General features: G+C 43.0%; 1 protein-coding gene across 3 annotated transcripts in view; it reads right to left on the minus strand.

Moving 5' to 3' along the window:
- Positions 1-14,019, minus strand: part of ATG7 (autophagy related 7) — a 248,701-nt gene that overhangs the window by 219,344 nt on the left and 15,338 nt on the right. For 2 of the 3 annotated variants that reach the window (XM_086697414.1, XM_086697416.1), the window contains exons 2-5: positions 12,597-12,769; positions 11,782-11,836; positions 3,843-3,960; positions 1,890-1,967 (exon numbers count right to left, since the gene is read on the minus strand). In XM_086697414.1, coding sequence (XP_086553540.1) covers positions 1,890-1,967; positions 3,843-3,960; positions 11,782-11,836; positions 12,597-12,756 — 411 coding nt within the window. In that variant the 5' untranslated portion in view covers positions 12,757-12,769. The remainder of the gene's footprint in view (positions 1-1,889; positions 1,968-3,842; positions 3,961-11,781; positions 11,837-12,596; positions 12,770-14,019) is intronic. The other variant, XM_025921265.2, reaches the window with a different exon arrangement.

Below are 14,019 nucleotides of genomic sequence, written 5' to 3' on the forward strand. Positions count from 1 at the left end.
ATTTTTTTTTTCAACGTTTATTTATTTTTGGGACAGAGAGAGACAGAGCATGAACAGGGGAGGGGCAGAGAGAGGGAGACACAGAATCTGAAACAGGCTCCAGGCTCTGAGCCATCAGCCCAGAGCCTGACGTGGGGCTCGAACTCATGGACCGCGAGATCGTGACCTGGCTGAAGTCGGACGCTTAACCGACTGCGCCACCCAGGCGCCCCAAACCCAGAAATCTTTAACTAGCACCACTTATCTCTCTCTTAGTGGCAGATCTACATAACTGCTCAAATTTGCAGACAAATTATTAATGCCAAATTGCAGCTAGTAATCTCATGAAGAATTTAAACATTTTTCTATCTCCCCCACTATTACACAGAAAGCATTATAACTCGTTAGGAAATGTGCTCCTTATAGATAGCCAGCCTTTGGCATGACCTTCAGTATGACTTTTATCATTCTCTCCTTTGCCTTGGGCAGCAAATCAGGCAGCATTCAGAAGAAACAGGATTAGTTCATGGGGCAGGAAGAAAGGTAAGACCTATAACTTGGTGAAAGAAAGAGGTTAGTGGAGGAGAGGGGGGAGGGGAGGATGAAGGGGAGGGAAGGGAAGGGAAGGAAAGAGGAAAAGAAGAAAATAAAAAAAGAAAGAAAGGAAGGAAGGAAGGAAGGAAGGAAGGAAGGAAGGAAGGAAGGAAGGAGGAAGATAGATAGATGTGGGGAAGAAGATTAATATTCAAAGCTGATGAAGCTGGTAAAACAGTACACTTAATACACATCAACGTCGATACGTTTATATGCCTTCTCTAGAGAATTTATCCTAAAGAAATACAATGAACAGGAAAAAAAAATCAGTATGGCCAATATTGTTCACTGCAGCATTTTACAAAATAGTGAATATTAGAAACAACCTAGATGTACAAGAACCTATAGAACATACACTTGACAGAATATTATATAGTCAACCTAATTATAAAGGCTAAATTCATTTCATATGTAGATATATAGAGACATACACTCATGTACATACATGTGTACATACACCTGCGTGTATGTGTGTTAAGTGTGTGTGTGTGTGGCTCATATCTCTATCATCAACCCTTTCATTTCCCCATATCACCCATCACCAAGACCAGGTCCTTCCCCCTACTTCCCTAGGCATTAGATGTTACATTTACACAAAATTTTTTTCTTTCTTAAAAAACCACAACTGTTGGGGCACCTGGGTGGCTCAGTCGGTTAAGCGTCCGACTTCCTCTCGGGTCATGATCTCACGGCTGGTGAGTTCAAGCCCCACATCGGGCTCTGTGCTGACAGCTCGGAGCCTGGAGCCTGCTTCTGATTCTGTGTCTCCTTCTCTCTCTGCCCCTCCCCCACTTGTGCTCTGTCTCTATCAAAAATAAATAAATGTAAAAAAAATGTTTTAATTAAAAAAAAAAAAAAAAAACCACAACTGTGTGGACAAACTATGTAGAGCAGTGTGAACTCCTCTAGTCCAGAAGCTGCTGGAGGATAGCCGGGATCCCCAAGATGTCATCTTTTTCTTATGGTGATGGACCCAGCAACTGAGCCCCACAGACTATACTGAATAAAGACTTTAGCAACAAAGAACCACTACTCCCTGAAGCTGATTTTATTGTGTCCTGAATAACAAGACTTGCATCACTGTGTTACATAAACCATGCAGTATGTAAGATCAGTAAGAATGAATTAATTTCGCACCGGTGATAAGTGCCAGCGCCTTCGGGCCACTAATCAAATGAGTGTTTCTTGACCAGATCTGATTTAAATAACACCAGGTAATAGCTTCAGTGAGAAGTACACAGACTGCCCTATTGGCACCCAGGGCTCGGCCAGGGCATCTCAGCAGTCTAAATGTGACCGAGATTCTATTTACTTACTGCAAATGTCAAGAGGAGGAACTTGTTGAGGAGGACAGGGTTTTCGAGGGCAGCGCCCGATTTTACGGCTTCCCAAATCTGCCAGAAGAAAGAGAAGTGTCAAGGCAGGTTCTCAGGCCTCTCTGAGTTTCTCACTCTCAAGACAAGCACAGAGGTGAAGAGCACCAGGGCCCAGCACCACTCATCCCAGGCAATAAAGTGGGTTGTTACCTCACTCTGGCCACTTTGCACGGCCTCTCCACCAGCCACACTCCATGAGGGGCCTGGGGAAACTGAGAGAACGCAGAGTGCTCCTCTCAGTGAGTCTCAGCATCCAAGGAGGCAACCAGGACATTTTCACGCCTTCATTATTTCCTTCAACAAATATTTACTAACTGCCTATTATCTACCAGGCACATCAGGATTACAGAATAAAAGACACAGTCCCTACCCTCAAGAAGCTTTGGGTCCCAGGAGGGAGACAGGCATAATTGTCTGAATGCACCACCAGGTAGGATGTGCTACCTCAAAAAGATGTGGAAATCTTGGGAGGAGCTCCGAACTGGGCTGGGGAGGTGGGAGGGAAAGGAAGCAGGAAGGGGTTCCAGGAAGCGGTGATTTGAACTAGGTATAGGGGATTTCTGGAAGTGCTGTTTGGGATTATCTTGCCCTGAGACAGGAAGGTAAGACAATGAGGAGTTGATGCATACTCAGCAAGTACTGTGGCCAGAAGCAGAAGCTGGCACTGGGCTGCAGCTGTTGATCACAAGATATTTTAGTAGCTAAGATTAGCTGCTATACTTTGTGTTACTAAACAAGACAAACGGTTGCACCCACAGGAGCCACTGGGTGGAAGAGGGAAATTAGCAAAGAGAAGTTCCTGCTTTTGACATGATCACCTTGGAGGAGCTAGACCAGAGAAGAGCAGGCCCCACTTCTGATAAACTGAGAGGGTGGGAACTGCTGGGGAGTGTGGACAGGGGTGAAGGCTGAGCCCCAGCACAAGGGGTGGGATTTCTGTGGGAAGCAATCTGTGATTTTTGATGGTGGATGAGGACCTGACCCAACTCTTTGGAGACAGCCTTTTAAATGTGCAGCCACAGCAGGAGCCCAGGAGCAGTTGAGTGGCAGGCCAAGGACAACCATCATCACCTGGGTCACAAGCTACATGCATCTCGAGGGATGTAAGGGATACCAAAGGCAGAAGACTTCCTTCTCTGACCATGGCACCAACATAAATAAGACTCTTTCGTTTAAGACTAGTGCGAAGACCACTCGATTAAGTGGGTTAGAGGGGATTGGGATAAACTGTCCTACCATTTTAATTCCTCACACTAACTCAGATATGAACAAGTTAAGGGAAAGACACTCCCGGCAGAGAGAACACCATGTCCCAAGGACAGAGGTGAGAACCAAAGTAGGTGGAGTAATTATAAGTGATTTGCTGTGACAGGGTCAGAGAAGGTGAGGGCAAGAGTGACAGGAGAGAAAAGCCACAGAGACCACAGAGGCCAGGCCACAGGTGCCTTGTAAATCAGATGGAATAGTTTATATTTAGCCCGAAGTATACTGGAGAGACTATGCGATCATTTCAGAGAGCATTATAGTGCTCAGGACTGGACTGGAAAGCCAAGGAGCACAAAGAACAGAGAACCCAAGGCCATGCAGACACAGGAATAGAACTCTCAGGGACAGGTCAAGCTGCTTCAAAATGCTAATTAGAGAGCAACAGCAAAGCTTTCACAACTGCCCTGCGATGAAACTCCTGCCTATGCCCAGCTGAGAGCCTGAATATCTTCTCCCTGACTTTCCCGCCAACACAGGAGAGCTGGGGAAATAAACCAAAGCCCACGACTATCTTCAAGTACCGACTATATGCTAGTTTCCATGACAGACGCATGCACCTGATCAGAGACACTGCACCTACCGAGACCACGGAAAACAGAACACATACATCATCTTTTCCCAGCTAACCTCGTCTGCTGCTTGTTCCAAAAGTAGCTTCTTATCTGCGGCCTTGAAAGCCTCGAGTGTGTTGGTGTTAAAGAGCGTTCCAATAGCCGGACAGCAGTGGGCTGGGGTGGGAGCACTCCTGGACACAGGAGAAACATGGTTAGGCAGGCACAGCCAGGACAGCAGTGGGAGACAAAAGACAGTGCTCTGTAGGGCAAAGAGAAGATCAACCACACATTTCTTTGGGAAAAGATGAATATCCTCGCTTAGGAACTAAAAATAGGCACTGCGCGCGCGCACGCACACACACACACACACACACACACACACACACACACACACACACACACAAAGCCTCTATATTCCCTTTACCCTAATCTCTTGGCATGTTGTTCTTCCACTGCCCCTCCTCCAGTATAAGTTGATTTCCTAGTTTTTACTCTTTCCCATCTTTAACCCGAAAGGGAAGCATCATTTATTGAACTTCTACTGTGCCAAGAACTACACAATGTTTGAATTTTCTTAACAGCTTTTTCTTTCAGTTAAAGCTTTAAGTAACTTGCCTAAGGTCACATAAAAATAGGCAGAGCTGGAATCTAAAGCCAGAACTAGCCCACTCCAAGGTACTGGGCTGCCTACTGCCTACTCCCCACTCAAACCCCCCAGGCTTCAAGGCCCTGCTCCAAACCCTCTCTTTCCAGGAGGCCCCTCCCATTTCCTCTGGTAATGGCTGGCACAGGAAACTGAGCATCCCATTTTAGATTGTCGTATACACCTAACTAGAGGACAGCAAGCTCCCTGCAGGCAGGGAACTTGTCTCCTTCTTATGGCTGTCCCCAGACCTCCCCAGCCCAAACAGGTTTCATGCAGAGCTGCTGCTAAGCAAACTCCTGGTGGTCGTCTGAGTCATACAGACAATATGTGTCATACCTGGGCTACCTACCAATCTGTTGTGTCACATGTGTGTCGCACTCTACACTGTCCCCTTATAGTCAAAATCAGGGGAGCAGAAGATGAGTTACTTCTGAATACAAATTCAGGTGTGGAAATATCTGGTCTCTTCTCTGCAATGACTGATTTGTGTTTCAGAGGTTACATACGCCTAATATTGTTGTCAATTACAACTACTGCAGAGAGAATATACATTTTTAATGACTGCGCTGATGGGAGCTGTATGGTTTCGAAGACCTTGTGTCTCTTCACTTGGAGTCTGTGTAAAACTGGGTCCACAAGGGCTGCAAGCAGAAGATCAAAACCTAGAAGAGGTGTGGAGGGGTGCAATGGGGGCAGAGGGCTCTGCCAAATGCTGTCTGTGGGGCTCAAATACCAAGTCCTGGGGAAAAGTAACTTTACATGGTCAGAGCCTTCCCTTGGAGGGTGACAAGTCAGCAAACAGGTTGCTTCTCACAATGCTACTCTAATAAAATATTTTTCAGCCATGTGATAGGAGGACATCAAAGACAGTCTTAAGGAGAAAGAGACATCAAAAAGGGGTGAAACTCAGCCTAGAGGGAGGAGGAAGGAAGCACAGTGGTTGGCACATTAGGCCTTCTACATTCAGACTCGGCTTCAAGAAATTACTGCTGAAACAGAAGGAGCAAACCTCTGAGCTAATCTGATACTAGCACAAGAGGAAGGTACCCTTCTTCCTAAGTGCCCGAATGTCCCAGGTGTGTGAATGCAGTATCAAAGTGTCATCACAAGAATTTGAGCAACTGCCAGCACACCGGCCAGGCTCCTAGAACATCAGTACTCATGCAAGTTAATCAGTGCGGACAACCGAAGTCTCAAAGGGGAAGAACTTTTCATGAGTAAAGCTCTACCAGGGGATGTGGCCAAGGAAATAAATTTAAAGGGTGATAGTGGGAAGGAAAGCCATTCTGCCAATCTCTCCAAGTTCAAGTTCACTTGTTCTGCACAGAAGTGGCTCGGATGAGGAGTGGAAAGAGCCCTGGACTTGGAAACAAGAGAATTTGGTCCAAATCCTGGATCCTAGATACATATTAGTTTAGTTTCCTACAACTCCATTGATATGAAATATCCAGAATAATCAAATCCATACACAGAAAGCAGATTGTGGTTGCCAGGCTAGGGGGAGGGGGCGGGGGACAGGGGTGGGAGAAGGGAAGAAGGGAGAGTAACTGCTAATGGGGTTAGGCTTTCTTTCCAGAATGATGAAAATGTTCTGAAATTGGTGATGGCAGCAGCTCAACCTGGTGAATACACTAAAAACTGCTGAATTACACATTTTAAAAGGGTGAATTTTGTGGTATATAAATTATATCTAAATAAAGCTGCTAGGAGATCAGAATTAGAAATCTTCGCCATATAGTAAAGCCAACAGTGAATTCACAATGATATACAGACTAACCAGGTAAAGAATTGATCTTAGAAAGGCCTCTAGCTTGGGCCTGCTTGGGGATGCTACTTCTAGAAACTTGGCCTTCACTTCACTCAGTCTCACGGTGCTTACTGTGGAAAGTACTGAAGCTGGTTTGCACCTGTTATTTACACCTGGCCAAAGGCAGGCATGTGGCCAGAGCTTCCAGAACACACAGGCAGGGTGGTGGCCAGGAGAGGATAAATCCCCCAAAAGAAAGACAGAGGCTGTTCTTCACACCTGGAGGAACCTTTGCTCCACAGGCACAGCTCTGCATGCCCTAGGAACCTAGGAAGTCATACTCAGCCTGGGGGCATGTGCCAGTATCTCTGCTTTCCCTAATAATCTGTGAGTTTCTGTTTGCAACATTTTCTAACAGAGTCCACCGGTGTCTCTCGACCACCCACACCACATCCCATTTTGACAGCCATGCATTTAGACTGCTTTCAAGATTTCAAGGTATTTGAGCAACTAACACACATCAGACGTGTTAGGGGCTAAGGAGTTAACGGAGACTAAGAGCCTGTGTCCCAGATGATTTTGCCTACGAGTCTTACATTCCTGAACTATTTTTTTAAGTTTTTTTTTTTTTTTTTTTTTTTTAGGGCAAAGGTTATGCCCTAATCATGTCCAACTTGAGGCTTAGAAAATACTTCTTATGACTACAAAGATAAATGTTCCTCAAGGGAAAGCCCAGAGAAACAAAACTTTTTTTAATAAGTCAGTTTCACATTTATGCCGAGAATGTCCACCAAAATCTATTCTTTTCTTTTTAAACAGATATAGAGTACATATGTGCAGCTTGTAGCTGGGCACCATGTTTCCCAGTCTTCCTTATAAGACAGGTAAGCCCTCACGCTCCTACCAATTAACCTAAGTGAAGGGAAGCATGTCTCTACCCGGCAAGGTAAAGTGACAATTCAGTTTTTTGGTTTTTTTTTTTACTTTTTTTTTTAATGTTTATTTATTTTTGAGAGAGAGAGACAGAGACAGAGTGTGAGCAGGGGCAGAGGAGGGGCAGAGAGAGGGAGACACTGAACTCGAAGCGGGCTCCAGGCTCCACGTTGTCAGCACAGAGCCCAACATGGGGCTCAAACTCACGAATTATGAGATCATGAGCTGAGCTGAAATTGGACACTTAACCAACTGAGTCACCCAGGCGCCCCGTCATTTTTCTTTTTTTTTTTTAAGTAGGCTCCACACCCAATGTGAGGCTTGAACTCACGACCCTGAGATCAAGAGTCGCACACTCCACTGAGCCAACGAGATGCCCCTGACAATTCAGTTGCAAGCAAGCCCTCCAGAATGAGGCAGCCATAGTCCAGAACACTGGACTATTAAGTGGGCAAGAAATAAACCTCCTTTGTGTTTGGGCCATTACATTTGTGGGACCGGTTCAGCAGTATACCCTACCCAAAGACAGCAATCTCCAGTGAAAGACAGTTGATGCCTGACAAAATACTACTTCACCACTAACTGAGCCTAATACATGTACGGAGGAGGATCTTACGGTGCTAACTGCTGGCAGAGAGTCCCCATTAGGCTTCCGGGGACTCCAAGGATAAGGGATTGATCTGGGGCTACGTGAAGCTGAGATATGCCTGGCATCTATAAACGAGTACTAGGACTGAGAGCTTTTCAGCTGTGTCTTATTCTTCTCTGCATGCCCAGTGCCTACCACGTTCTATTGTTACAACACAGAGGAAGCAATCAATAAGTATTTCCGAAATAATGATTACCTCTTCACATGTATTATAGCACAGAGCACACTACAATGCAAATATTTGTTTTCTACCTCTATCCAGAGCTCTGTTTCCTAAGTCTTTGTGTTCCTAACACCTACACATCCTGCACTTATGAGACATTCAGTGTCTGATGAATAAATTTATAAAGATTTGCCCTACAAACCAAGCCAATGTACAGCAATAGAAACAAAGGAAGATTAATAATGAAAATAATTTGGATACGAAGAACTCCTTTCTTCTGTGGAGCTCCAAGCACTTTCATTACACTGCCTAGCTGCCTTAGTCTGTTTGGTCTGCTGCAACAAAATGCCACCGACCAGGTGGCTTATTAACAACAGAAATTTATTTCTCATAGTTCTAGAGGCTGGAGGTCAAGATCAAGGTGCCAGCATGGTCAGGTTCTGGTGAAAGCCCTGTTCCAGTCACAGACTGCCCAAGTCTCCCTCAAGGGGTGGAAGGGGCGGGTTAGCTGCCTGGGGGTCTATTATAAGGCACCAATCCCATTCATGAGGGGTCTGCCTCCTGACCTAACCTCCTCCTAAAGGCCCCACCTCCTGATACCATCACCTTGGGCATTAGGTTTTCAACATATGAATTTGGGCAGGGACACAAATACTAACTAAGACCAAAGCACCAATCATCCTAAGACAGAGAGATTCAGAAAATCACAGACTTTTAAAAGCAGAAGGAACATCAGAAGCCAAGCGCTCGAGATGAGGAAACTGAAGAGGAAGAAACTAAAAAGACTTATCCTAGGTAACAGAGTTAATCCAATGTAGATACAGGCCTTCCAGGTCCAGCTCCACCACTGGGGCCCTGTCTCATTCCTGCTCATCCCCGCAAGGGCTCACCACACAGCCTTGCACACTGTGAGTATTCAACAGCACAATGAAAAAATATGACCAAATAGAGCAATTTATGTAAAAGTCATACCTGCACGATCACAGATTTTCTTATCTCCTTCAACCAAAATTTCTGGATCACTCAAGTGTAAGATGTTTGGATTTTGTTATCTGATCAAACCTAACATCTGTGAACAGCTTTTTCTATAGTTGATTGTTCCAAAGGATAAAACTATTAAAATCTTCATTAAAACCAATCTAGTGTCAGAATAAAGGTGGGAGCAAGTCTAGCTTGCAAGGAATGTTAGATTCTCCAGATCACATTAAAACTACACTGTTGATATACTCCCTTGATCATCTTCAGATAATTTAATGCTTGTACTCTGCTGGTTCTTTTCCTTATTATCTTGCAATTGCTTCAAAGGTAAGTTAGTCTCTACCAAAACAAGAGATCGATTACTAGGATTTAATTTGTTCTGACAAGCAATCACAAGGAATTTATTACAGAGCAAGAAACCTCTGAAGAGAACAAGAAACACCAACACATACCTTTTAAAGGTGTAAAGACTAATATATTTTTATCAAGACTGCATTTTATTTATCCTAAGCCATTCTTTCTCCTCAAAGTATGGGGTATTATTTATCTCATATCAAATCTCTGACTTACCTGCTATAGAGGAAAGGGCTAATATCATTTTGGATTTATGTTATGCAATTAAATTTTGCAATTTGATATACAGGAATCAAATGCATTGACTTTTGGAGAGATTTAAAAAATACATTCTAAGGCTAAAATCAACAACATAAACAACAGATGTTGTCAAGGATATGGAGAAAAGGAATCCTCATGCCCTGCTGGTGGGAATGTAAACTGGTACAGCCACTGTGGAAAACAGTATGGAGGGTCCTCAAAAAGTTAAAAATAGAACTACCCTACCATCTACCAATCACACTACTGGGTATTTACCCAAAGAATACAAAAACACTGTTTCAAAGGGATACATGCACCCCTATGTTTACAGCAGCATTATTTACAATAGCCAAATTATGGAAGCAGCCCAAGTGTCCATCAATTGACTTGTGTGTGTGTGTGTGTGTGTGTGTGTGTATAATTGGATATAATGGATAAGGAAGATGTGGTGTGTATATATAATATATATGATGGAATATTATTTAGCCATAAAAAAGAATGAAATCTTGCCATCTGCAATGACATGGATAAAGCTAAAGAGTATAATGGGAGGTGAAATAGAGAAAGACAAATACCATATGACTTCACTCATATGTGGCACTTAAGAAAGAAAATTAATGAGCAAAGGGGATAAAAAAGAGAGACAGAGAGAGAGAGACATCAAGAAACAGACTCTTAGTTATAGAAAACAAACTGATGATTGCCAGAGGGGCAGGGGATAAGGGCATGCGCTAAATAGGTGATGGGGACTGGGGAGTACACTTGGCACGGTGAGCACCAGGTTGACTCACTACATTGTATATCTGAAACTAATACAACACTGTACGCTAACTAACTGGAATTAAAAAAAAAAAAAAAACTTAAAAATCCAAAAATAAATAAACAAATAAATAAAAATAAAAGATATATTCTAGGGATACTTTACTCGGAACACCCTAATCTTTGACTACTGCTACTCTGAAAAGCCAAGCAGTACTTACAAAGACCACTTGGCCTTCCCCACTTCCTGCAACTTGATACTGCTAATGTGGAGAAAGCAAAAAACGTTGACCACTCGGAAGCTTTCCATTCTTCAACCTTTAATTGTCTTATAGCCCCTCAACACGGTTTCTGCTCCACCCTTCTGTGTAAAATTCACTTTGGGAAACAATTCTCAAGAACTGCAAAGGGCCTAATCAACAAATCCAATGACCCTTGCACTGAACTCTGACCTTTCTGTTTCTGATATTGTTGATCATCTCTTTCCTTCCTGAAAGCATACATCTTTGGTTTCTGTAATGCTTTTCTGGTTCTTCCTCTGCGACAGTTCTTGCCTACTCTGCTAGTTCCATGTCTTCCTTTGCAGACTCCCCAGTCAGATCCATTCACTGTTCTGGTCCTTTGTTCTTCTTACACAACAGTCTTCCTCTCTCTTGGCCTCACGACTCCTCTACCTGGATGACTCTTCCTCCTTGACTCCAGTGCCTCCAGGGCATTTCTACCAGATGATGTCATCTCAAACTCAACAGGTTCTAAACCAAGCTTACCTCTTCTTAAAATTGTATCCACTTCCTGGTCTATCTCTGTAGAAGATAATAAAATGCCCCCAGCTACTAAGACTACAACCTCAGAAATATACTTCACTTTTCTCTCATCCCTGCTTCCTAAATTTAGCCACATGTGACCTTGGGCAAGCCACTTTACCTTCTGACCCATTGTTTCCTTGTCTGAAAAAATAGAGATTATTCACATCTGGCAGGTCTGAAAAGGATTATGTATGTGAAAACACCCACATAATTAAGTTAATGAATATCTTTCTTCTCTCCAGCACTCCCTGTGGCCTTCAACCAGGGGAAAAAGACTCTTTGAGGGGATATGTCATATTTCTTTGAGTATTCCCATTATATAATGCCTTACACAGTGGCTTGTATACAGAAGTAGTCTAATAAATATGTTCACTGATGCCCATGGATAGGCATATAAAGGAGTAAGTCAAGAAGTACCAATAAAGGATCACAAAATACTAACTAAAATCAAAAGCAGGTGGGATATTATCTAAATCTCAATTAATCTAGATGATACTTGGACCTAACAGGCTATGATAATTACCTGCTGAAAATAATATATCTGATAGTCCTAAGCATCTAACACTTGTCTCTGTGCTATAATGGGGACAAAAGAATCAAGGACCTGGCCCTGCTCCCGGGGGCTCCCCCAGTTCTCCCTGTGGTTCACCTATGTGCAAAGTTAAGAATGCTCATTCCTCACAAAAAGCAAACACTTTTAGATTTTAAGCAAAAAAAAAAAAAAAAAAAATACTCACATGTCAAAAGCACTGAACTCCAATGTTAAGCGAGCTGGAAGCCCAGCAGAATCACCTGGACAGAAGCATTATCACATTTTCCATTATGAGTCAGTAATAGCAGCATTCATAACTAAAACGTTTGTGAATAATTTTGTTCTTTTTCTTGAGCCCAAACTGCCCTGTGCAATTCTGGTCATCCATACTCAACAGGGACTTAGCAGAAGATGCCACAGCTTTTCTGAATCTCAGAAATTTGTCAAGAATAAAAAAAAAAAAAAAAAAAAAAAAAAAAAAAACAAAGAAAGATTCACTGGGGGAAATGATTTCTAATCTCCTCCCCCAGCAATTCTAAGTAATCAGTATTCATTCTTTGGGTTAATTAACTGGGGTCTCGCTACTCCCTTTCTTTTCCCCACAACAGAGGGAAAGAAGTGAAAATGAACTTGGGTCAAAAGTCAGGAAGTAAAAGGGGGATAAAAGGTGCAGCATAGGGAATACAGTCAACGTCACTGTAATCATGTTGTATGGTGACAGACGGTAGCTACAGTTGTGGTGAGCACAGCATAACGTATAAACTTGTTGAATTGCTATGCTGTAAGCCTGAAACTAACGTAACATTGTGGCTGAACTATACTCAAATAAAAATAAGCAAATAAACAAATTTAAAGAATGAACGAACGAAAGAAATTAAGACAAGAAGTAAAAATAGAAAACAGTGAAGATCATTAATTATACAAGACAAGAGTGTCCCTTTCTAAAGGAAAGCTGACCCTATTCTAGAGGGCAGAGAAGGTGACAGAAGATGATGACATACAGAGTGAACTGTCTCCTACCATTGTAGTAATATCCCTTAATGTCCTTGGGAGCTTCATCCAGACGATATTCATTCAGTTTCCTCTGGGTCAACTCGTGCCAGAATCCAACATCCAAGGCACTGCTAAAGGGAGCAAACTGCAATTTGGAGAGCCCAGGATCCCCCGTAGCTGCTGCCATTATTTCTCGCCTACTAAAAAACAAAACGGAACACAGCAAAATGGCATCAAATGTGGTGAGAAAGAAAAAAAAAAAACATTTATAATAAGGCATAATCAAAACAAACAAAAAATGATGGGAGCTATGCAGGCTACCTGAAGACATAACTGAAAACCACCCTGAGTAATGTGCCCGTGTTGCCAAGTTTAGCCTCCTGGCAACACAACTGATTTTCTAAGTGAAGTCCTTTTTCTAAGGCCTTTCTGGCCTTCACCTCTGTGCATCTTCCTTTCTTGTTCAAGTCGGTCTGACTGGTGTACAAGTGCTACTACTCCTTCTTCGACATAATCATAGTCTCAGAAATTTGTGCCCTCCTGTGTGATCCTGGAGAACTTCACAAGTAAAAAACCCAGGCCCAGCTGGTCAGAAACACAAAGCCCTGTCACAGCTCTGAATGAAAGCACTTGAGCACCCCCCACCTGAGGAGAACAAAGAAGTTTCTGGCCCACCTAACCACAGTACCCGAATTTTTTTTTTTTTTTGACATCTCATCTTTTATCTTTTAAATGCATGGAAACTTTGCATCTTACTCTACTATATATGTATTTTAATATTTCTCCTCCTGAAATCTCCCTCTGACCCCTCCCCCAGCAATCAGGCATGCACACACTATAACTCCCCTACCCCTGCACACACTCTCAGGGATACACCTCCTCCAGCACAACACTAGAGAACTTGATATTTCCAAAAAGCAGAAGTGGGGGAGGTCTCTTCATGTTCCATCCTGTCCATCACTGTCCATCCCTGACAGAGCAATATTTCTACAGCAGAAGGTATGAAGAGTCACACTATGACTATCGTTCACACCTACTGCCTGAGTTTTGAGCCAAGATTATTACCTAGCTTTCAGTTTTCCCAACTTGGCTGATTTTGGAATTAAGATAAATATATATAATTTGTAGTTAAGTTTTGGGGGAGTCAGAAGTTATACATGGATTTGGGGGAGTCAAAAGTTGGCATGGATAGGGATCAGCACCCTGTTCCTCAAGTTGTTCAAGGGCCAACTGTATAAGTGAGTTTAAAGCCAGGACTTACCATCAACTGATGAATGGATAAAGAAGATGTGGTTTATATATACAATGGAATACTACTTGGCAATGAGAAAAAATGAAATGTGGCCATTGCAGCAACGTGGATGGAACTGGAGGGCGTTATGCTAAGTGAAGTCAGTCAGTCAGAGAAAGATAGGTACCTTATGTTTTCACTCATATGTGGATCTTGAGA

Source organism: Puma concolor, chromosome A2 (assembly GCF_028749965.1).
Source record: "Puma concolor isolate L17-30 chromosome A2, mPumCon1.1.hap2, whole genome shotgun sequence".
In the NCBI taxonomy this organism is placed as follows: domain Eukaryota; kingdom Metazoa; phylum Chordata; class Mammalia; order Carnivora; family Felidae; genus Puma; species Puma concolor.